Source organism: Oncorhynchus tshawytscha, linkage group LG09 (genome assembly GCF_018296145.1).
Source record: "Oncorhynchus tshawytscha isolate Ot180627B linkage group LG09, Otsh_v2.0, whole genome shotgun sequence".
Taxonomy (NCBI): domain Eukaryota; kingdom Metazoa; phylum Chordata; class Actinopteri; order Salmoniformes; family Salmonidae; genus Oncorhynchus; species Oncorhynchus tshawytscha.
The window spans coordinates 67,657,203-67,679,950 of NC_056437.1; the positions used below are offsets into that span (position 1 = coordinate 67,657,203).

A 22,748-nucleotide genomic window follows, 5' to 3' on the forward strand; every position below is an offset into this window, starting at 1 on the left:
TTTTTACATAGATGGTCATCAATCTAGTATGTGTAGGTCTATATTTTTTTTAATGGTAACAGCGTTTCAGGTTATACCACATTTTTCTTTTCTTGAACTTATTTTGGTTAGGCATTTGATGTGAGAATTCATGTGTAATTGTCAGGGGTATGTTGTGACTTCTAATTCTTATTGTCCTCACAGTTTGGGCTGGATCTTTGAACACTTTGTGTACTTATGTGAATGTGACATCACTAAACCCTCACATCAGAAGAAAAAAGACAACTGCCAAATTAATTCAAAACACAGTTGCTGCACTGTTTAAAATTAAGTGAATCAAAAATTAAATATAGGGTACATACACACACTACCGTTCAAAAGTTTGGGGTCACTTAGAAATGTCCTTGTTTTTTAAAAAGCACTTTTTTTGTCCATTAAAATAACATCAAATTGATCAGAAGTACAGTGTAGACATTAATGTTGTAAATTACTATTGTAGTTGGACACGGCTGATTTTTAATGGAATATTTAAACTCAGCAAAAAAATAAACGTCCTCTCACTGTCAACTGCGTTTATTTTCAGCAAACTTAACATGTGTAAATATTTGTATGAACATAAGATTCAACAACTGAGACATAAACTGAACAAGTTCCACAGACGTGACTAACAGAAATAGAATAATGTGTCCCTGAACAAAGGGGGGTCAAAATCCAAAGTAACAGTCAGTATCTGGTGTGGCCACTAGCTGCATTAAGTACTGCAGTGCATCTCCTCATGGACTGCACCAGATTTGCCAGTTCTTGCTGTGAGATGTTACCCCACTCTTCCACCAAAGAACCTGCAAGTTCCCGGACATTTCTGGGGGGAATGGCCCTAGCCCTCACCCTCCAATCCAACAGGTCCCAGACGTGCTCAATGGGTTTGAGATCCGGGCTCTTCACTTGCCATGGCAGAACACCGACATTCCTGTCTTGCAGGAAAACACGCACAGAACGAGCAGTATGGCTGGTGGCATTGTCATGCTTGAGGGTCATGTCAGGATGAGCCTGCAGGAAGGGTACCACATGAGGGAGGAGGATGTCTTCCCACAGCGTTGAGATTGCCTGCAATGACAACAAGCTCAGTCCGATGATCCTGTGACACACTGCCCCAGACCATGAAGGACCCTCCAAATCGATCCCGCTCCAGAGTACAGGCCTCGGTGTAACGCTCATTCCTTCGACGATAAACGCGAATCCGACCATCACCCCTGGTGAGACAAAACCGTACCTCGTCAGTGAAGAGCACTTTTTGCCAGTCCTGTCTGGTCCAGCGATGGTGGGTTTGTGCCCATAGGCGACATTGTTGTCAGTGATGTCTGGTGAGGACCTGCCTTACAACAGGCCTACAAGCCCTCAGTCCAGCCTCTCTCAGCCTATTGCGGACAGTCTGAGCACTGATGGAGGGATTGTTCGTTCCTGGTGTAACTCGGGCAGTGGTTGTTGCCATCCTGTACCTGTCCAGCAGGTGTGATGTTCGAATGTACTGAACCTGGGCAGGTGTTGTTACACGTGGTCTGCCACTGCGAGGACGATCAGCTGTCCGTTCTGTATCCCTGTAGCGCTGTCTTAGGCGTCTCACAGTACGGACATTACAATTTATTGCCCTGGCCACATCTGCAGTCCTCATGGCTCCTTGCAGCATGCCTAATGCACGTTCACCCAGATGAGCAGGGACCCTGGGCATATTTCTTTTGGTGTTTTTCAGTCAGTAGAAAGGCCTCTTTAGTGTCATAAGTTTTCATTACTGTGACCTTAATTGCCTTTCGTCTGTATGCTGTTAGTGTCTTAACGACCGTTCCACAGGTGCATGTTCATGAATTGTTTATGGTTCATTGAACAGGCATGGGAAACAGTGTTTAAACCCTTTACAATGAAGATCTGTGATGTTATTTGGATTATTACGAATTATCTATGAAAGACAGGGTCCTGAAAAGGGACGTTTCTTTTTTTGCTGAGTTTACATAGGCGTACAGAGGCCCATTATCAGAAACCATCACTTGTGTGTTCCAATGACACGTTGTGTTTATAATTTTAAAAGGCTAATTGATCATTAGAAAACCCTTTTGCAATTATGATAGCACAGCTGAAAACTGTTGTTCTAATGAAAGAAGCAATCAAATTGGCATTCTTTAGACTAGTTGAGTATTAGTATTTGTGGGTTCGATTACAGGCTCAAAATGGCCAGAAACAAAGACTTTGTTCTGAAACTCGTCAGTCTATTCTTGTTCTGACAAATGAAGGCTATTCCTTGCGAGAAATTGCCAAGACACTGAAGATCTCGTACAACGCTGTGTACTACTCCCTTCACAGAGCAGCGCAGACTGGCTCTCACCAGAATAGAAAGAGGAGTGGGAGGCCCCGGTGCAAAACTGAGCAAGAGGACTGAGCAAGGCCAGCATCCCAGAGTTGCCTCTTCACTGTTGACATTGAGACTGGTGTTTTGCGGGTACTATTTAATGAAGCTGCCAGTTGAGGATTTGTGAAGCTACCGTTTCTCAAACTAGACACTATTCTACTTGCCCTCTTGCTCAGTTGTGCACCGGGGCCTCTCTCTCCTCTTTCTATTCTGGTTAGAGCCAGTTTGTGCTGTTCTGTAAAAGGGAGTCGTACACAGCGTTGTACGAGATCTTCAGTTTCTTGGCAATTTCTGCCATGGAATAACCTTCATTTATCAGAACAAGAGTAGACTGACGAGTTTCAGAAGAAAGTCTTTGTTTCTGGCCATGAACTCAAGGCACACCATAGTATTCTGCAGCGATACAACATCCCATCTAGTTGGCACTTAGTGGGACTATCATTTGTTTTTCAACAGGACAATGACCCAACACACCTCCAGGCTGTGTAAAGGCTATTTGATCAAGAAGGAGACTGATGGAGTGCTGTATCAGATGACCTGGCCTCCACAATCACCCGACCTCAACCCAATTGAGATGGTTTGGGATGAGTTGGACCGCAGAGTGAAGTAAAAGCAGTCAACAAGTGCTCAGCATATGTGGGAACTCCTTCAAGACTGTTGGAAAAGCATTCCAGGTGAAGCTGGTTGAGAGAATGCCAAGAGTGTGCAAAGCTGTCATCAAGGAAAGGGTGGCTACTTTGAAGAATCTAAAATATTAAATATATTTTGATTTGTTTCACACTTTTTTGGTTACTACATGATTCCATATGTGTTATTTCATAGTTTGTCTTTACCGTTATTCTACAATGTAGAAAATAGTAAAAATCCTTGAATGAGTAGGTGTGTTCAAACTTTTGACTGGTACTGTACAAAGAAACGAAACGAAGTTCAGTTAGTTTGCAGTCTTTCCAGCTTCAGTTTGAAGAGATTGTGTTAGCTGTGTCGTTGGCTAGCTCCTCCGCTCTGAACAACAGTGTCCTGACGAGTGAGCACATTTTTAAGGAAGGGATAAGAATGTTGCCAGCCAGTATGGCAATGGAACATTGAGATCAAACGACTGGGTCTCATCCATAGATACAGAACAAAAAGACTGAACGACTAGGTTGCGTCTCTAGCAACCGAACCGATAGAACGAACGACCAAATCCTAGATTTGTGTCTGCACTACATCTCGTGGAAGGATGAAATAGTCTGAATAAATTCATCAAAATACATTTTTTTTTGAAAATATGTCAATTATTATTTGAATATGTTGGTAACCCATTGTATTAAAGTGATAATGCCCTCGAAACCAGTGTTTGTAGGATATATTGCCATGGTTTGGCCGCCCTCGACTTTGTCTCGGGCCTAACAACACCCGTCCCAATATATCCTCCAAACACCGGCTTCTCGGCCATTATCACTTAAATAATGCAGAATACCCTATAAGCAAATCAGAAACCAGTATTAAAAAATGCCATGGTATAAGTTGTTCTATTTCACTTGAGGGACTATGGTAGTCATTCAGTGGGATATCCTTCCACCTGGCGGCAGAATGAGTAGAGATATGCTGCATGACCAAAAGTATATGGACACCTGCTCATCGAAAATCTCATAACAAAATCATGGGCATTAATATGGTGTTTGGTCCCCCCTTTGCTGCTATAACAGCCTCCACTCTTCTGGGAAGGCTTTGCAATAAATGTTGTAACATTGCTGCAGGGACTTGTTTCCATTCAGCCACAATGTTAGGCGATTAGGAGCTGGCTCAAGGTCTGTGTTTCAATTCATCCCAAAGGTGTTCGGTAGGGTTGAGGTCAGGGCTCTGTGCAGGCCAGTCAAGTTCTTCCACACCGATCTCAACAAACCATTTCTGTATGGACCTCGATTTGTGCACGGGGGTACTGTCATGGTGAAACAGGAAAGGGCCATCTCTAAACTGTTGCCACAAAGTTGGAGCACAGAATCATCTAGAATGTCATTGTATGCTGTAGCATTAAGATTTTCCTACACTGGTACTTAGGGCCCCATACCACGAAAAACTTCCCCAGACCATTATTGCTCCTCCACCAAACTTTACAGTTGTTACTATACATTTGTGCAGGTAGCGTTCTCATGTGATCCTCCAAACCCAGATTCGTCCGTCGGACTGCCCGATGGTGAAGCATCATTCTTCACTCCAGGAACACATTTCCACTGCTCCAGAGTCCAATGGCGGCGAGCTTGACATCACTCCTGTCGACACTTGGCATTGTGCATGGTGATCTTAGTCTTGTGTGTGGCTGCTCGGCCATGGAAACCCATTTCATGAAGCTCTCGATGAACAGTTCTTCTGCTGACGTTGCTTCCAGAGGCAGTTTGCAACCGAGGAAAGACAATTTTTACAGTCTATGCGCTTCAGCATTCTGTGAGCTTGTGGCTGAGTCGTTGTTGCTCCTAAACATTTCCACTTGACAATAACAGCAGCTCTAGCAGGGAAGAAATTTTACGAACGGACTTTTTGGAAATGTAGCATCCTATGACGGTGCCACGCTGAAAGTCACTGAGCTCTTCAGTAAGACCATTCTACTGCCAATTTTTGTCTATGGAGATTGCATGGCTGTGTGGTCAATTTTATACACCTGGCAGCATGGGTGTGGCTGAAATAGCCAAATCCACTCATTTGAAGTGGTGTCCACATACTTTTGTATAAACAGTGCATTCAGAAAGTATTCAGACCACTTCAATTTTCCCACATTCTGTAACGTTACAGCCTTATTCTAAAATTGATTCAATTGTTTTTTTTACACACAATACCCCATAATGACAAAGCTAAAACTCTGGAGCTCTGTCAGAGTGACCATTGGGTTCTTGGTCACCTCCCTGACCAAGGCCCTTCCCCCCCGATTGCTCAGTTTGGCCGGGCGGCCAGCTCTAGGAAGAGTCTTGCATTTAAGAATACCCCAGGCATTTCTTTGGTACCCTTCCTTTCAGCATTTGTTGTTTGTATATCATACCTAGGTTTGTGTTATACAGATTATCTGGTCTATAAAACATATCTGTATTTCTGCTTCTGTCTAGACAGGGAGAAGATTATCCATGCCATACTACTGCGATACATGCAATGCTGGCTTGGCTTCAGATGATGCCCATTCTACCTGTATGATGTGCCTAGGTTTAGAGCATGCGATTCAGGCTGTGGATTCCCCTTTCAGCTGCATGTATTGTGCTACTCTCGGCTCATGCCTTTGTGAAGCACGATTAGCTATAATGAATGAGACAAATGCTAGAGGCTCCGGAAGCGGCTTCAAGCATACACAACCCTCCTCAGCGGTGGGCCCGCCTACCAAGCAGTCCAAGAAGGACAGCGGACCTACTTTGGATGAGTTGGAGGCCCAGGCAGCCTCTCTGTCCTCTCAGCTCCACTGTCTCAGCCCCGACAGGCTCTGTTAAAGACTTAAGACAGCATCAGGATCCTATCTCCATCCTTGCTGGTAATGACCTCGATGAAGAGACCTCTGAGGTCGGTTCTGGTTCAATGAACCACGGATCAGAGAGGGCTGAGAGTGAAGCGCCCTGTTCATCAGCTGATATGCAGGAGCTCCTCTCTAGGGTTCTGAAAGCTCTGGATTTCAATCCAGACCTACCTAAACAGCAGCCCGGGCAGAGTGTACATTCTTCAGTGCCCCAAGTTCCCCTATGAACTGCATCATTCTTCGGCTAAGATGAACTAAAGGTTCCATGTCTCAAGCCAGTGCAAGCCTTGGACCTTCATGGCTTTTCCCAAGGAGTTGGGACTGGACCAGTACCCCATCATGGACCCCATTGTTACAGCCATGGTCCTCCCAGACAAGGAAATCACTGGTAGGTCTCCCCGCTGTCCTCCGGGACCTCATCGGGCTGCTGACAACCACATAAAGGACACCTTCCTGACCTTGGCCATGGTGCCTCATCTCATGAATGCGACCACTCTGCTGCAGGCATACCTGCACGGTCTGATAGCTCGTCTGTCCACTGACGGTGACCCTGAGCTGTCGGCTGAAATGACTCAGTTGTCCACACTCCTCTCCCTCTAAAATGCTGACATTCTCACGTGCTAATGGCAAAGCCCTGTCTATGGTTATCTCGTCACGCAAACCACTTTGGCTCTCACAGACAAATATGTAGGCCTCCATGAAGAAACCCTTTATGGAGCTCCCCATCTCCCCAGGCCAAGTTTTTGGTCCTGGTGTGGATGCCATTTTGGGCCAAACGGCGAAGCTGCAGTCTTTCATGAGTCACACTGCCCCACGTTACCCTACCCAGAGACCATTGCAGTCTATACCTCAGTTCTCCCCTTCCTTGAAAGGCTGATTGAGCCCTCCCCCAAACCAGCCATGCCCTGATCATCCACGTCAACAGGCTCCAGATCAGAGTGGTGCCACCACCAGCACAGGCAGCGGCATAACAAGCACCGTCCCTCTGCTCCGAAGAAGGATGGGCCCCCTCAGTCATCCTGATGGGTGTGGCCACGGCCACATCTTCCACATCCATCGGGCAACGTGGGAGGAGCTTGTGGAGTTCCCCTGGGTGTCGGATACAATACTACAGGGGTACAAACTCCAGTTCCGATGCCGGCCACCACAGATCAGAGGGGTTTGGTCAACTACAACAGCCTACCCCATGAAAAGAGAAGCTCTCCAACTGGAGATTGAATTATTCTCAAGCAGGGAGGCAATCAGTCAACTTGAATCATCAGAATAGCACAGTGGGTTCTATGGAGTATATTTCCTATGGCCCCCAAGATGGATGGCAGCTTTCGCCCCATCCTGGACTTGAAAACTCTCAACCGGTGCTTGAAAACCCTCCACTTCAAGATGCTATCTGTGGCCAATGTTTCACCACTGTGGCGCTAAAAGATGCCTACTTCCATCCACCCGGCTCACAGGAAGTTCCTACGCTTAGCATTCAACGGGATAGCATAACAAGTGTTAACTCTCGGCCTCTCCTTGGCACCAAGAACATATACAAAACGCATGGATGGCGCTCTAGCACCCCTAACATCACAAGGGATGATAGTATTAAATTACCTAGATGATTGGCTAATCTGCACTCAGTCACGAGAACAGGCAGCAGCAGACACAAGATTTCTCCTGAAAAACATCTCGAAGATTGGCCTCAGGTTGAACATGTGAAAAAGCCACCTGGTCCTCACACAAAGTGTAATGTTCTTGGGCATGTGGATGACTCTTCTCTCATGAGGGCTCACCTAACCGAAGAGCGAGTCCAGAAAATTGTAGTTCACCTCAATCATTTGGTCCAAGACCAGAAGGTGACTGTTCTTCAGTGTCAGAGACTCTCTTCAGCCTCTATTTTGACCCCATTGGGCATTCTAAACTTGAGACCCATGCAGAGGTGGTTCAATGCTCAGGGTTTGCATCCCAAGGAACACAGGTATTGTCGCCTGACTGTGTCCAAGGAATGCACAAGAGCACGGGCAAGATGGTGATCCCTGAAATTCCTTTCAGGCGGGATACGCCTGGGTTCAAACAGAACCCTCCTTGACAGGTTGGGGAGCAGTATTGAGGGGGGGGGGGCAGCAGGACATGGAGCCCCAGCTGGTCCAAACTCCACATCAACATGCTGGAGTTGAGCAGTCCGGATAGCACTACTCAAATTTCTCCCACAAAGGTGGGACAAACATGTACAGGTACAGACAGACAGCACCACAGTGGTAGCATACATAAACCACCAAGGGGGTCTGGGTTCCATCCACCTCCTTGAGATGGCACGTACAATTCTGCTGTGGTCACACAAGAATCTGGTGTCACTAAAAGCTGTACACCTCCCAGGGATCCTGAACACTGTGGTGGACATGCTGTCCAGAGAAGGCCATCCGGTAGGGGAGAAGCGACTACATCCCTGAATATGAGTCGCATGGGAGGATTCTTTAGGGAAGTGGTGGTGCATCTCTTTGCCTAAGAGAGGAACACACAGTGCCACCTCTGGTTCTCAATATCCAACCCCCCGAGCCACTTGGCCTAGACGCCCTGGCCCACGAGTGGCTGAGGAAGAGGCTATATGCCTTCCCCCCTGATTCTGCTGATTCCAGCGACTCTGGACAGAATCCGGGTAGCGGGCCACCAGGTCCCTGGTGTTTCCTGCAGTTCACGACTTTCTTCTTTGTTTGTTGACATTTGAGTGAGAGGTTGTTTTCCTGACACCACACTCTGAGTGCCCTCAAGCCCACTACTGTTGTTTCATCAGCAGTCATGGGTGAACAGGGAGTACAGGAGGAAGCTGAGCACACACCCTTGTGGGGCCCCAGTGTTGAGGATTACCAAAGTGGAGATGTTTTTTCCTACCTTCACCACCTTGAGACCCAGGGCCTCAAGCTTAATGATGAGCTTGAACGGTACTATGGTGTTGAATGTTGAGCTGTAGTCAACACTATTCTTACATAGGTATTCCTCTTGTCCAGATGGGATAATGCAGTGTGATGGAGATTGCGTCGTCTGTGGACTGTTGGGGCGGTATGGAAACTGAAGTGGGTCTAGGGTGGCAGGTAAGGTGGAGGTGATATGATCCTTGACTAGTCTCTCAAAGCACTTCATGATGACAGAAGTGAGTGCTATGGGGCGATAGTCATTTAGATCAGTTATATTTGCCTTTTTGGGTACAGGAACAATGGTGGCCATCTTGAATCATGTGGGGATAGCAGACTGGGATAGGGAGTGATTGAATATGTCCGCAAACACACCAGCCAGCTGGTCTGCGCATGCTCTGAGGACATGGCTATGGATGCCGTCTGGGCCAACAGCCTTGTGAGGGTTAACACGTTTAAATGTCTTACTCACGTTGGCCACGGAGAAGGAGAGGTGGGGCCCGCAGTCCTTGTGGAGGGAATAACTATACTGTTTATATTTGGCCATATTCCCAGTCATCTTTCCATGGTTAAATGTGTTGTTTCGTGCTTTCAGTTTTGTGTGAATGCCGCCATCTATCCACGGATTCTGATTAGGGTAGGTTTTAATAGTCACTGTGGGTACAACATCTCCAATGCACTTCCTTATAAACTCACTCACCGAGTCAGTGTATAAATCGATGTGATTTTCTGAGGCTGCCCGGAACATTTCCCAGTCTGCGTGATCAAAACAATCTTGAAGCGTGGATTCCAATTGGTCAGACCAGCGTTGAATGGTCTTGTCACAGGTACATCCTGTTTGAGTTTCTGCCTATAGGACGGTAGGAGCAAAATGTAGTTGTAGTCAGATTTTCCGAAGGGAGGGCGGGAGAGGGCCTTGTATGCATCGCGGAAGTTAGAGTAGCAGTGGTCCAGTGTATTGCCCGATCGAGTCCTGCAATCAATATGCTGATAGAATTTTGGTAGCCTTGCTCTCAAATTTGCTTTGTTAATAACATCCCCAGCTACAATAAATGCAGCCTCAGGATATATGGTTTCCAGTTTACATAGAGTCGAATGAAGTTCATTGAGGGCCATCGTGGTATCTGCATGAAGGGGGATATACACAGTTGTGAAAATAACAAACAAGAATTCTCTTGGGAGATAATATGGTCGGCATTTGTTTGTAAGGAATTCTATGTCAGGTGAACAGAAGGACTTGAGTTCCCGTATGTTGTTATGATTACACCATGAGTCGCTAATCATGAAGCATACATCCCTGCCCTTCTTCCCAGAGAGATGTTTATTTCTGTCGGCGCAACACATGAAGAAACCCGGTGGCTGTACCGACTCCAACAACATATCCCGAGAGAGCCATGTTTCTGTGAAACAGAGATTGTTACAATCTCTGATGTCTCTCTGGAGGGCAACGCTTTCCCTAATTTCTTTCACCTTTTTGTCTAGAGACTGGACATTGGTGAGTAATATACTCGGAAGCGGTGGGTGGTGTGCACGTCTTCGAAGTCTGACGAGGAGGCCGCTCTGTCTTCCACTTCTTCCGGCAACATTGTTTTGGATCAGCCTCTGGGATTTGATCAAATGTCCTGGGTGGTGGTCCGAACAAAGGATCCACTTCTGGCAAGTCGTATTCCTGGTCGTATTGTTGGTAAGTTGATGCCACTCTTATATCCTATAGTTCTTCCTGGCCATATGTAATAACACTTAAGATTTTCTGGAATAACCATGTAAGAAATAATACATTAAAAAAATCTATATTTATTGCATAGTTTCCTAAGGACTCGAAGCGAGGCGACCATCTCTGTCGGTGCCATATTGCATGATCAACAAAGGGAAGGAAGGCGGAGGGATGTTGAATTGGGTGTGAAGCAGCCTCACCGTTGCTTCCTCCTTCTCCTCAGACTGACCATAAGATGCAGACCATCAGTCCAGAAGGGGAAAAAAAGCCAATTGTTATGCTCACTTAAATGTTCTGAAAAGAACAACATTGGCAGGGCAATTCAAGCATAGCCAATATGCAGGGACAATGAATTTGGCATATAGCCTACTGCACAAACCTCATTGCTAAATAACTGTTTTTAACTGGTTAATGTTGCATTGGCAAACGTTTAAATAATGTTTTTATTTTATTTATTTTTATCTGAGCTGTATATCGCGGCTTTCAAAAGGTTGGTGACCACTGATAAAAAGCTTCGATATATAATTTAACTAAAAGAAAATTGTACAACACCAGATGAAGCCACACCAAAGATGGCCGAAAAGAAAGTCCATTAAAGGTGCCCTGTGAAGTGCCTGTGGGTTATGTCGAGATAAACAAATTGAGGTCCTCTATCTTTAGCGAGCTAACTAGCTGAATGCTATCGTTCAGGTATTCACATATGCGGTAACAGGTAAGGAAATCTCTCAATCTATAGATTTATGTCAGGGGAATTAACTTGGTCAAATTATTAGCACGAAAGTATCGTCATTAGTAAGCAGCTTTAGCTAGTTTTGATAGTAAAAAAAAAATAGGCGACGCAGCTCATTGTTTTTAGCCACCCCCTAGCTAATTTTAGCTAGCTAACGTTAGCAAGCACCAACAAGCGAACGCCATCTAGACAGTATCACTTGAATTGTAAGGTAAGTAACTAACAATTTACCTGTAAACGAACTTCATTTTATTAGCAAACTAGGCTTACAGGTGGGTGGATGTAAGTTGGTTGGCTAGTTTGATGATTTGTTGCTAATTAGACTGCTAGCAGGGTAGCTAGCTACTGACAATATCAATAACCAGAGCCATATGTAAAGGATAATCAACTAGGGGCTATGCGTCCTATGGAAAATAATGAACAAATCAAATTGTATTTGTCACATGCGCCGAATACAACCGGTGTAGACCTTACAGTGAAATGCTTAGTTACACGCCATTAACCAACAATACTTTAAGAAGTTAAGTAAAACATAGAAAATAAAAGTAATTAATTGCAGCAGTAAAAAATAATTAAAATGCAGCAGTAAAAAATAATTAAAATGCAGCAGTAAAATAACAACAGCGAGGCTACATACAGAGGGTATCGGTACAGAGTCAAAGTGGGAATGTGTGTTGCGCGGCGTGGAAGGTAGTTGCATTATTTTCCACAGAACGCATAGAGCTCCTAGTTGATTTATCCCTTTTATACCATGGCTATAAATGGACACATTCGCAGGTAGAAATGTGTTCAACACCACTGAAGTAGTTAGCAAGTTTACTTCATAGCTGCAGTAGTTGCCTTGGTAACCAAACAAACATATTTGCTAGTTTAGCTAACCTAACCATTAGTCCTAGCTTGCTAATATGGAAATCGAATTCAACAATGCCAATAATGTTTTCAATTCTACTTTTGCTTTCAAATTTAGCTCTAAAATAGAACATGTAAGATTGAAATAGTCGTTTAATTCTACCATGCAATTTAGGGAAATATTACACCCTCTAGAATACCCTTCAAGCCAATCAGAAAGGAGTATTCAACGTTGTAGACATTTAGTTATAAAGTGGGTGGTTCGAGCCCTGAATGTTGATTGGCTGATTGGTATGACAGTTTATAATAGCAATAAGGCACCTCTGGGGTTTGTGGTATATGGCCAATGCAGCATCCACTTCATTTCTATCTTAAATTAATAAGGGACATTTTGTATAGCTAGTGAAGATTAGCTTTCAAGTTAACTTCATGTCATAAGAATCATGAGTTTTCATGAGTAATATGGCAAGTCAACATTTTAGTCATTTTCAGATGCTCTTATCCAGAGCGATCTACACAAGCAATTGGTGTTAAGTGTCTTGCCCAAGGGCACATTGACAGTTTTTTTTCACCTAGTCTGCTCAGGGATTTGAACCAGCAACCTTTTGGTTACTGTTCCTAGGCTCTTAACCAGAAGGCTACCTGCCGGACACTTTCTAAATGTAATCTGTGTGTTACTAGTGTCCTGTCCAAAATTGTGATCAGTAAAGTAACTTTTGGATAACCCAGACTCACTAATGTAATCTGAGACATTAGAAGAAGACAAAAATAATCCATCAAACACATTTGGTGTGTCGTAGTGGTCTCTGACTTGTGGTCAGACACGTTCAGGTGGAACAAACTAAAACTGAATTGAATGTCATTGAGAAAACCAAGGAGTTATAATATAATATATTTTTTCATCTAGTTCAAATCAAAGTTTTTCAAATGTATCTGTAATCCGATTACTATATTTTTTGCTTGTATTGTAACTGATTGTAACCAGTGAGGTTTTTTGTAATAGTTTGACATGTAACTGATTACATGTTATCAATGACTCCCCAACCCTTAACCCAACTATAGTATATCTGGACATTTCTAATAAAAATGTTAGTTAGCAAAACCACTAGAGAACAAGGATGTGTCTAGCTATGTTAATTGAGTGTTTTTATGTCTCCCCACAGGACTGTGTTAATGAGTAGAAATGTCTGGTATCGCTCTTAGTAGACTGTCACAGGAGCGCAAAGCATGGAGGAAAGACCACCCATTTGTGAGGAGCTACCATACAAACAATGAAAATAAACTTGTTATGATGATTTGCAGAAGGCAAGCTTGTTCCTCAAAACGTATTTCCTCCCTCTCTCTCTCAGGGTTTTGTTGCTGTGCCTACCAAAAATCCTGATGGCACTATGAACCTTATGAACTGGGAATGCGCCATTCCAGGGAAGAAGGGGGTATGTCAACTTTCACATTCTGTAGTTTTTATTCTAACAAGATCCAACAATCACTAGCAGTCAGAATGAGTAAACAGATATCATAGTCTTTCTTATCATACATCAAAAAATGGCCAACACAAATGTAAACTGATGTGTTCTCAGTTAAAGGTGTTTTTTATAGTGTGTAGGCACTCCCTCGTGAGCTGGAACAATTAATGGATGTAATGACTATATTCTTCAATTCTCTAGACACTGTGGGAGGGAGGCCAATACAAACTCAGAATGCTGTTCAAAGATGACTATCCTTCCTCGCCGCCAAAATGTGAGTAATCCTGCACATGATTACCTAAATAGGAAGGTGTTGATGTCATCTGTCTGATATATTTCCATTTGTTGGTTGATAGATAAGATTATTACATAGGGAAGTGACAAATGGGGGAAAAAATATTCTTAACATTTAAACAGCCATTTGGGGGTTGGGGGGGGGCTTCTGTTATAAGAAAAATGCATAAAATTAGTTGTGAATTCAGATGGTCTACATCGTGCTCCCTGCGCGGGGGGGGGTGGGGGGGTGGGGTGATGGTGGTGTGTTGTATCATGCTGCTCTTGCTTTCAGGAGAGTGACGCGTGTAGTTTGTTGTTGTTGACCAATAGATCTAGAGCCTCCGTGTGGCAAGTTATTAGGAGATATTTAGGCTAATCAGTGGGAGATGGAATTAAAATTACAGAACTAAAGGTTAAATGAGAAATACCGGCTACAACACCAAGAGCCAACAGGTAGGCTGGTACTTAATAATCTGAATAGTTGTAAGGGGAGAAAGCACAGTTATTTAGTCTCAATTAGCCAAGCTAACGTTAGCTAGCTTACTTAACATGTTTCTCTAATTTTGATGCAGTCAAGACAGGTACTGTGTAATCAGATGAGGTGATAAATAACTAGCAATAAGTTAGCAACCAAGTCGACTCGCACTGGTAAACTCTCTCTCCCCTCCCTGTTCCCCTCGTCACTCAGACTCACACCGCAGGTCCCCTCGCCGCTGCCTGCTTGAGCTGCTACTCTCATACTGTATATACAGTGGGGCAAAAAAAGTATTTAGTCAGCCACCAATTGTGCAAGTTCTCCCACTTAAAGATGAGAGGCCTGTAATTTTCATCATAGGTACACTTCAACTATGACAGACAAAATTAGGATTTTTAATGAATTTATTTGCAAATTATGGTGGAAAATAAGTATTTGGTCAATAACAAAAGTTTCGTCAATACTTTTATATACCCTTTGTTGGCAATGACAGAGGCCCTAGTCATTTTTGATATCGATGATAAGGAAGTCAACAGAAATACTTTTTAATAGAAATCATCTATTCTATATCCTCTCAGGCAAGTTTGAGCCACCCATTTTCCACCCCAATGTCTACCCATCTGGCACGGTGTGTCTTTCCATCCTGGAGGAGGAGAAGGACTGGAGGCCAGCCATCACCATCAAACAGGCACATACACACACACACACACACACACACACAAATACATAAAGACATAAAGAATGGGAGAGGCATCAGTGATTTCACCGGTTTGGAGGAATGTACGACATTGGCTCAACAGGCATCAAATTACTGTATATTTTATGTGGATCAATGCATGGTATTACCTGGTCGAGTGATTGTCTTCTCATCTACATTGTTTTGTATTTCAATCCATTCTAAAAGCTGACTTCATCTGTTTTGTATTCACAGATCCTGTTGGGTATCCAAGAGCTTCTCAATGAACCCAACATCCAAGACCCAGCACAAGCAGAAGCCTACACAATTTACTGGTGAGTTTCGGTTGAGATACTTTTCTCTTTTTGAACGTTGTACTGTATAATTGATTCAGGCAAAGGGGCTCTTAGTGTGCTTTATAAGACACTTGCAAACATACACAATCCCACTTCGTTAAACTGAAAAGTATAGCCTTGTTGAGTGATACTCAATTTTATAATGGACTAATCCCCCTTTGTTTCCTCTTTTAGTCAGAACAGAATGGACTATGAGAAGAGGGTGAGGGCGCAGGCCAAGAAGTTTGCCCCCACATAAAGCTCAGCCTGAGAAGCCTGATACAACACCTGGGTACTGAACAGCAAGCAGCACTTAGAGGACCAATCCAATGATCAATCTACAATTTGATATGTTCTTCTTCACATGAGAAAAATGTAATGTAGCCTACATGAGAGCCATTTTAAAACAAAACAAAAAAGTATTATTTTTGTCCAAATTTCTTTTTGGCTAGTTCACTTCTAAAGCATGCTTAAATCACATGCCTAAAACACTTTCATATAATTTAAGGAAGCTACTCTGCCTGATATTTAGTCTTATCAAATATCACTTATTTAATAACAAATAATTTTGAATTGTAGTGTCTGATGCATCATTTTGAAACAATCTGTACTTAAATAAATTACCCCCCAAATGCAGACAGAAAATCACCCAAACATAAGTGAGCCTTATTTTTTGAAATGTCTGATCACATTGAATTTAATTGTAGATTTTTATTGGGATGTCTCTTTAATAAGATGGATGTCAGAGCTGAGAGTGTGCTGCATAGAGAGCTGAAGAGGTTTACCTCCAAAGACTTGAGTGTATGTACATAATATAAATATGTAGGTCCATATGGATCTTATGTTTTTTTCTATTGTTTTAGCAAGTTGATATTTGTGTGTGGTATTAAAAAGTAATGAACACATTTTAAATGTAAGAATTGTGAAATAAAGTTAATTGAATGGGAAATACAAAACTGTTTGTCCTTTCTCCTTTTTTCTTTGATAGTTTAATTTTTTATTGTCTGTGTGGTAAATGTACAGAATATTAGTATTTAGTAGGTAGACTTTATTTGAACTGTTATGAGGGATTAAGGTATAAACTTTATTTCCCTGTGGTGGTGTTATATTGAATAACTGAATGACCTTTAGCTCTGAATATGGAGTTCAAATTTCAGGTAAAGCGCTCTACTGTATCGGAGCGTCTTTTAGTATAATTGTGACATCATTATCCAGAAAACGTGTTACTCTTCACGCTGATTGGACGATGAGTGGTGTTCAGAAAACTAATTTATTGAGGTAAGGTTAGCTGCAGGATCGCAAAAATACACAGTGACTGAGGCTCTGAATCGTAGCAGAGATGTAAGTATATTTAGGCTAACTTTAATAAAATAATGTAAAATGTAATTTTCACTTTCGGGAATTCTATTCCATGCACCTGGCACGTGATAATTAAACGCGCCAACGATTGTTCTCGTAGCCCACCTGTCCAAGCTACAATGTATTCATGTCAGGAAAATAAGGTTGTCACATTTTTCCGGTTTGGTTCAGTTTGAGCTTTGGTTTAGGTTATGTCCTAATGAGGGTAAGATTTTATTAATACTATTTCATTTGAACGCTAATGCGGACACACTGTAACATAAGGCCTAGTCCTTCAGCGTTACTGTATTGTATAAATGATCGATTTTGAAAGTAGACGCACCTGTCAACTGTGCAGAAGTAATCTTATCCGCGGGAGGGCAGCACAATATAATTCTCTGTTGGGTTTAAATGAACCTTTTCAGTGGCAAATAGTCCTTTTGAAAGCCAATACTCTGTCAAACAGTTACTATAAGTCGAGAAAAGTACATTTTTAATCTCTATTAGCAGATGTTGATTCATGACTCATAGTTTCCCAAATGTTTGTGCATCAGATTTATTATAAAGGATCTTATAATGCTGCATCTTTTGATGGAACACTGGACAGTGAATGTTGACATGGGAAACCTAAAGGACTGTACCAATAAACAAGAACATTTGTGGTCAGGCAGTGCATTCTTTAGTTCAGTTCTCTGCTTACATTACCTAGAATCCTCTTCGCCTCTTGTTTGTTAGTCAAGGCAATGACCTCCACCGGCCAGCCGGAGACAACAGTTGGAGACATGCCGCAGGTCAGTAGCGTAGGAGAGGGATGGAATAATTCAGTTTAAATACCAAAACTTGGTATTCCAGAACAACCTATGTACACTACAGAGCTCTCAACTATGTTTTTGCAACTGTGTGTGTCTGCATGTGTTTGTGTGTTGAAGGTGAGAGTTTTAGCATGCCCCGAGGTTCCTTCTCTCTTTCTGCCTCACTATACTGACACAGAGTCAGCCTTCGTCCCTCCCCACTGCTCCTACCACAGCCTGGGACACTGTCTGCGCACCAACATCTTTCCAGGTCAGTGTTGCACCAGGTCACTGTTGGGCATCCCTGATTCAGTATGATACCAAAGTGAATTATCTGTGACAGAATTATCTGTGACATATACAGTCAAGGATTACTGTTCCTCTGTCTAATGCTCATATTCTTTTCTTTTCCTGTCCATGTTTCTATTCTATTCTTCCCAGGAGCTCCACTGGTGTGGAAGTCCCTGGTAAAAGACTCATACATCGTTCACCCCTTGCCTGCCCCTCCTACAGACCCCCAGTGTTGGTACGGCCGCAGGACTGATGACATGGGTGGGTGACCTGCTGCTAATGCCACTTATTGCTATATCAACTATTACTACCACTACTACTACCGCTCCTAGTAGTACTATGAATACAAATAGTGCTAGATTATTCATAAAATGCTTTGATAATAAGTTAGATAATAGCTAGATAAAAAGCTAATAAGCTAAAAATAAACACCACTTATTTGATTACTACTACCAATGATATGACGACCTATCCTTGCTACATCCACTTATACTCAAACTCCCTTTTCATTCTCGTTCCTTTTATTTGTTCTTTCATAGTGAAATGGACAGAAAGAAACATTGTGAATCAGAAGTTGAACAAGATGCTAAAGGAAATGGAGAACAAAGGGTCTAAATGAGGACATGATGCAGTGGCCATTTCACACCCTCACCGCAGCCCCCTATGCACCTTCCACATAATTTACACCTCTTTTTACACATATATCTACATGCAAACCCTTACAAACCCTTTCTGGTACACTAAGGTCACGTACACATGCACACACTTGCACATGCACACACACACAACCATTGCCACAAACTCTCAAAACGTTAAAAAAAAACAACCCATGCTAAAACAACCATTTGTATGTAGACACAAGTTCATGATCTCTCTTTTGCCGCAATAAAAGCAGAACAGCATCCTTCACCTTCACCTGATGTTCTGTGTATTGTAGGGCTCATTTACTTCTGAGGGGATGTATTCATAGCTGTCATCAAAAAATCTACTCATAGTACTGAAACTCACTGAAATTGATTATATGGTTAAACCAGTAATCTAATCCAGTTTCTATCGATATTCAGATGAAACGGTAAAATGTAAATTAAGTTTTACCAACAGAAGATGACATAAACCACAATTAGGTGGTTACCACATCAACCAATGTTATTTTTAGGTTGGAAAGTTGTAGTAGCTGCTTTGAAGTATTTTTCAAGTACTTTTTGAAGTAATATTGAAGAAAATGTTTACTTAATTTGTGTACAAGTCTCAAATGTACATGTAAGTAGCTGTAATCCCCCTGACCTTATTATCAATGAAGTTGCTGAAATGACAAGAATAAAAACTGATGGAATGAATGAAACAGAAAATAATGAAAATGCTCAAAGGATGAACGGTTGGAGGGGATTTTTGTCTCGGATGTCTTTTTACCATGAAGAAGTAGCAGACTAATGCAAAGTGGCAGCATCACTGACGTGGTTTCAACGAAAAACCACAGAAACGGTCTTTTTGTCACAACCTCATCTCTATCTTTGTTGTCGTGTTCGGTCTAGAGGCTATAGAGACTATCCATACTGGGGCTTTAGAGGATAAAAGGTGTTTTTTGAAGTTATACTGATTCACTTTACTCACCCAACAATAAGACATAAACTGTCATACTGAGCCGAGTGGAAGGAATACTGAGTTAATAATTCATCTCAAAAGATCATGTTCCCCTTTCTCCTGCTGACATTTAGTGGAGGGTTTTGTGCGTCATGTTACTCTTACATATGTCTTGACTGTGGTGTCAAATTAGGGAAATTCCAAATTCATGGCCATTAATATGAAATTGGTCCCCCCTTTGCTGCTATAACAGCCACTCTTCTGCGAAGGATTTTCACCAGATGTTGGAACATTGCTGCAGGGTCTTTCTTCCATTCAGCCTCAAGAGCATTCGTGAGGTAGGGCACTGATGTTGGGTAATTAGGCCTGGCTCGCAGTCAGTGTTCCAATTCCTCCCAACGGTGTTTGATGGGTTTGAGGTCAGGGCTCTGTGCAGGCCTGTCAAGTTCTTCCACACCAACCTCGACAAACCATTTCTGTATGGTCCTCGCTTTGTGCACGGGGGGCATTGTCATGCTGAAACAGGAAAGGGCCTTCCCCCAACTGTTGCCACAAAGTTGTAAATCACATAATTCTCTAGAATGTCATTGTATGCTGTAGCATTAATATTTCCTTTCACTGGAACTAAGGAACAAACTATGAAAAACAGCCCCAGATCATTATTCCTCATCCGCCAATCTTTACAGAAGGTGCTATGCATGGGGGTAGGTAGCATTCTCCTTGTACCGCCAAACCTAGATTTGTCCAAAGGATTGCCAGATGGTGAAGTGTGATTCATTACTCCAGAGATTGTGTTTCCACTGCTCCAGAGTCCAATACCTGCAAGCTTTACACCACTCCAGCCGACGCTTGGAATTGAGCATGGTGATCTTAGGCTTCTGTGCGGCGCTTGGCTATGTAAACCCATTTCATGAAGCTCCCAAAGAACAGTTATTGTGCTGACGTTGCTTCCAGAGGTAGTTTGGAACTCGGTAGTGAGTGGCAACCGAGGACAAACTATATTTACGTGCTACGCACTTCAGCACACGGCGATCCCATTCTATGAGCTTATGTGGCCTACCACTTCGTGGCTGAGCCGTTGTTGCTCCTAGACGTTTCCACTTCACTTACAGTTGACCGGAACAGCATTAGCAGGGCAGATATTTTACAAACTGACTTGTTGGAAAGGTGGCATCCTGTGACGGTGCCACGTTGAAAGTCACTGAGCTCTTCAGTTAGGCCATTTTACTGCCAATGTTTGTTTATTTTTTTGTATATTTTTTGTTTCACCTTTACTTAACCAGGTAGACCAGTTGAGAACAAGCTCTCATTTACAAACCAAAGTTTATTTGTCACGTGCGCCGAATACAACAGGTGTGTAGACCTTACAGTGAAATGCTTACTTACAGGCTCTAATCAATAGTGCAAAAAAGGTATTAGGTGAACCATAGGTAAGTAAAGAAATAAAAACAACAGTAAAAAGACAGTGAAAAACAGTAGCGAGGCTACACACAGATACCGGTTAGTCAGACTGATTGAGATAGTATGTACATGTAGATATGGTTAAAGAAACTATGCATATATGATGAACAGATGCAGATATTCCAGGTAGCCATTTGATTACCTGTTCAGCAGTCTTATGGCTTGGGGGTAAAAACTGTTGAGAAGCCTTTTTGTCCTAGACTTGGCACTCCGGTACCGCTTACCATGCGGTGGTAGAGAGAACAGAGAGAACAGTCTATGACTGGTGTGGCTGGGGTCTTTGACAATTTTTAGGGCCTTCCTCTGACTCCGCCTCGTGTAGAGGTCCTGGATGGCAGGCAGCTTTGCCCCAGTGATGTACTGTGCTGTACGCACTACCCTCTGTAGTGCCTTGCGGTCGAGGACCGAGCAATTGCTGTACCAGGCAGTGATGCAACCTGTCAGAATGCTCTCGATGTTGCAGCTGTAGAACCTTTTGAGGATCTCAGTACCCATGCCAAATCATTTTAGTTTCCTGAGGGGGAATAGGCTTTGTCGTGTCCTCTTCACAGCGGTCTTGGTGTGTTTGGACCATTCTAGTTTGTTGGTGATGCGGACACCAAGGAACTTGAAGCTCTCAACCTGCTCCACTACAGCCCTGTCGATGAGAATAGGGGCGTGCTCAGTCCTCCTTTTCCTGTAATCCACAATCATCTCCTTAGTCTTGGTTACATTGAGGTTGTTATTCTGGCACCACCTGGCCAGGTCTCTGACCTCCTCCAAATAGGCTGTCTCATTGTTGTTGGTGATCAGGCCTACCACTGTTGTGTCGTCTGCAAACTTAATGATGGTGTTGGAGTTGTGCCTGGCCTTGCAGTCGTGGGTGAACAGGGAGTACTGGAGGGAACTGAGCACGCACCCCTGGGGAGCTCCAGTCGTGAGGATCAGCGTGGCAGATGTGTTGCTACCTACCCTCACCACCTGGGGGCGGCCCGTCAGGAAGTCCAGGATCCAGTTTCAGAGGGAGGTGTTTAGTCCCAGGATCCTTAGCTTAGTGATGAGCTTTGAGGGTACTATGGTGCAACTGCGACCTGGCCAAGATAAAGCAAAGCAGTGCGACACAAAGAACACAAAGTTACACGTGATATAGAAACGTACAGTCAATAACACAATAGAAAAATCTATATACAGTGTGTTCAAATGTAGTAAGATTATGGAGGTAAGGCAATAAATAGACCATAGTGACAAAATAATTACAATTTAGTGTTAACGCTGGAGTGATAGATGTGCAGAAGATGAAGGTGCAAGTAGAGATACTGGGGTGCAAAGGAACAAAAAATAGCAATATGGGGATGAGGTAGTTGGGTGGGCTTTTTACAGATGGGCTGTGTACAGATGCAATCAGTAAGCTGCCCTGACAGCTGATGTTTAAAGTTAGTGAGGGAGATATACTCCAGCTTCAGTGATTTTTTAAAATTCATTCCAGTCATTGGCAGCAGAGAACTGGAAGGAAGGGCGTCCAAAGGAGGAGTTGGCTTTGGGAATCACCAGTGAAATATACCTGCTGGAGCACGTGCTAGGGGAGGGTGCTGCTATGGTGATCAGTGAGCTGAGATGAGGCGGGGCTTTATCTAGCAAAGACTTATAGTTGACCTGGAGCCAGTGGGTTTGGCGACGAATATGAAGCGTGGGCCAGCCAACAAGAGCATACAGGTCGCAGTGGTGGGTAGTATACCAGGCATTGGTGACAAAAAGGATGGCACTGTGATAGACTGCATCCAATTTGCTGAGTAGAGTGTTGGAGGCTATTTTGTAAATGACATCACCGAAGCCAAGGATCAGTAGGATAGTCAGTTTTACGAGGGTGTGTTTGGCAGCATGAGTGAAGGATGCTCTGTTATGAAATAGGAAGCCGATTCTAGATTTAATTTTGGATTGGAGAGGCTTAATGCGAGTCTGGAAGGAGAGTTTACAGTTTAACCAGACGCCTAGGTATTTGTAGTTGTCCACATATTCTAAGTCAGAACCGTCCAGAGTACTGATGCTAGATGG

The 22,748-nt window shown here is 43.2% G+C and overlaps 2 protein-coding genes across 5 annotated transcripts; both read left to right on the forward strand.

Annotated features, from left to right (window-relative positions):
• Positions 1-11,007: 11,007 nt before the first annotated feature.
• Positions 11,008-16,211, forward strand: LOC112258488 (SUMO-conjugating enzyme UBC9). Of its 2 annotated transcripts, none has more exons than XM_024432888.2 (7): positions 11,008-11,163; positions 13,194-13,279; positions 13,380-13,463; positions 13,695-13,767; positions 14,823-14,932; positions 15,176-15,255; positions 15,451-16,211. In XM_024432888.2, exons 2-7 carry the CDS (start codon positions 13,214-13,216, stop codon positions 15,512-15,514), a joined length of 477 nt encoding a protein of 158 aa, XP_024288656.1. In that variant the 5' UTR covers positions 11,008-11,163; positions 13,194-13,213; the 3' UTR covers positions 15,515-16,211. The 2 variants fall into 2 exon arrangements, with proteins under 2 accessions (XP_024288656.1, XP_042183236.1); XM_042327302.1 differs by lacking the exon at positions 11,008-11,163 and adding an exon at positions 11,211-11,392.
• A 277-nt stretch (positions 16,212-16,488) lies between these two features.
• LOC112259398 (testis-expressed protein 33) lies at positions 16,489-18,590 on the forward strand. 3 transcript variants are annotated; one of them, XM_042327923.1, is made up of 5 exons: positions 16,489-16,533; positions 17,329-17,384; positions 17,523-17,655; positions 17,826-17,936; positions 18,215-18,590. In XM_042327923.1, exons 2-5 carry the CDS (start codon positions 17,337-17,339, stop codon positions 18,292-18,294), a joined length of 372 nt encoding a protein of 123 aa, XP_042183857.1. In that variant the 5' UTR covers positions 16,489-16,533; positions 17,329-17,336; the 3' UTR covers positions 18,295-18,590. The 3 variants fall into 3 exon arrangements, with proteins under 3 accessions (XP_042183857.1, XP_024289870.1, XP_042183856.1); XM_024434102.2 differs by having other exon boundaries at positions 16,514-16,596; XM_042327922.1 differs by lacking the exon at positions 16,489-16,533 and adding an exon at positions 16,684-16,819.
• Positions 18,591-22,748: the final 4,158 nt, after the last annotated feature.

Excerpts from the sequence above, each read along its gene's own strand:
- LOC112259398 (XM_042327923.1), top strand. The coding sequence starts at position 17,337 with ATGACCTCCACCGGCCAGCCGGAGACAACAGTTGGAGACATGCCGCAG. Across the intron at positions 17,385-17,522 it reads CAGTTGGAGACATGCCGCAG|GTGAGAGTTTTAGCATGCCC; the intron begins GTCAGTAGCGTA and ends TGTGTGTTGAAG. Across the intron at positions 17,656-17,825 it reads GCGCACCAACATCTTTCCAG|GAGCTCCACTGGTGTGGAAG; the intron begins GTCAGTGTTGCA and ends TATTCTTCCCAG.
- LOC112258488 (XM_024432888.2), top strand. The coding sequence starts at position 13,214 with ATGTCTGGTATCGCTCTTAGTAGACTGTCACAGGAGCGCAAAGCATGG. Across the intron at positions 13,280-13,379 it reads GGAGGAAAGACCACCCATTT|GGTTTTGTTGCTGTGCCTAC; the intron begins GTGAGGAGCTAC and ends TCTCTCTCTCAG. Across the intron at positions 13,464-13,694 it reads CCATTCCAGGGAAGAAGGGG|ACACTGTGGGAGGGAGGCCA; the intron begins GTATGTCAACTT and ends TCAATTCTCTAG.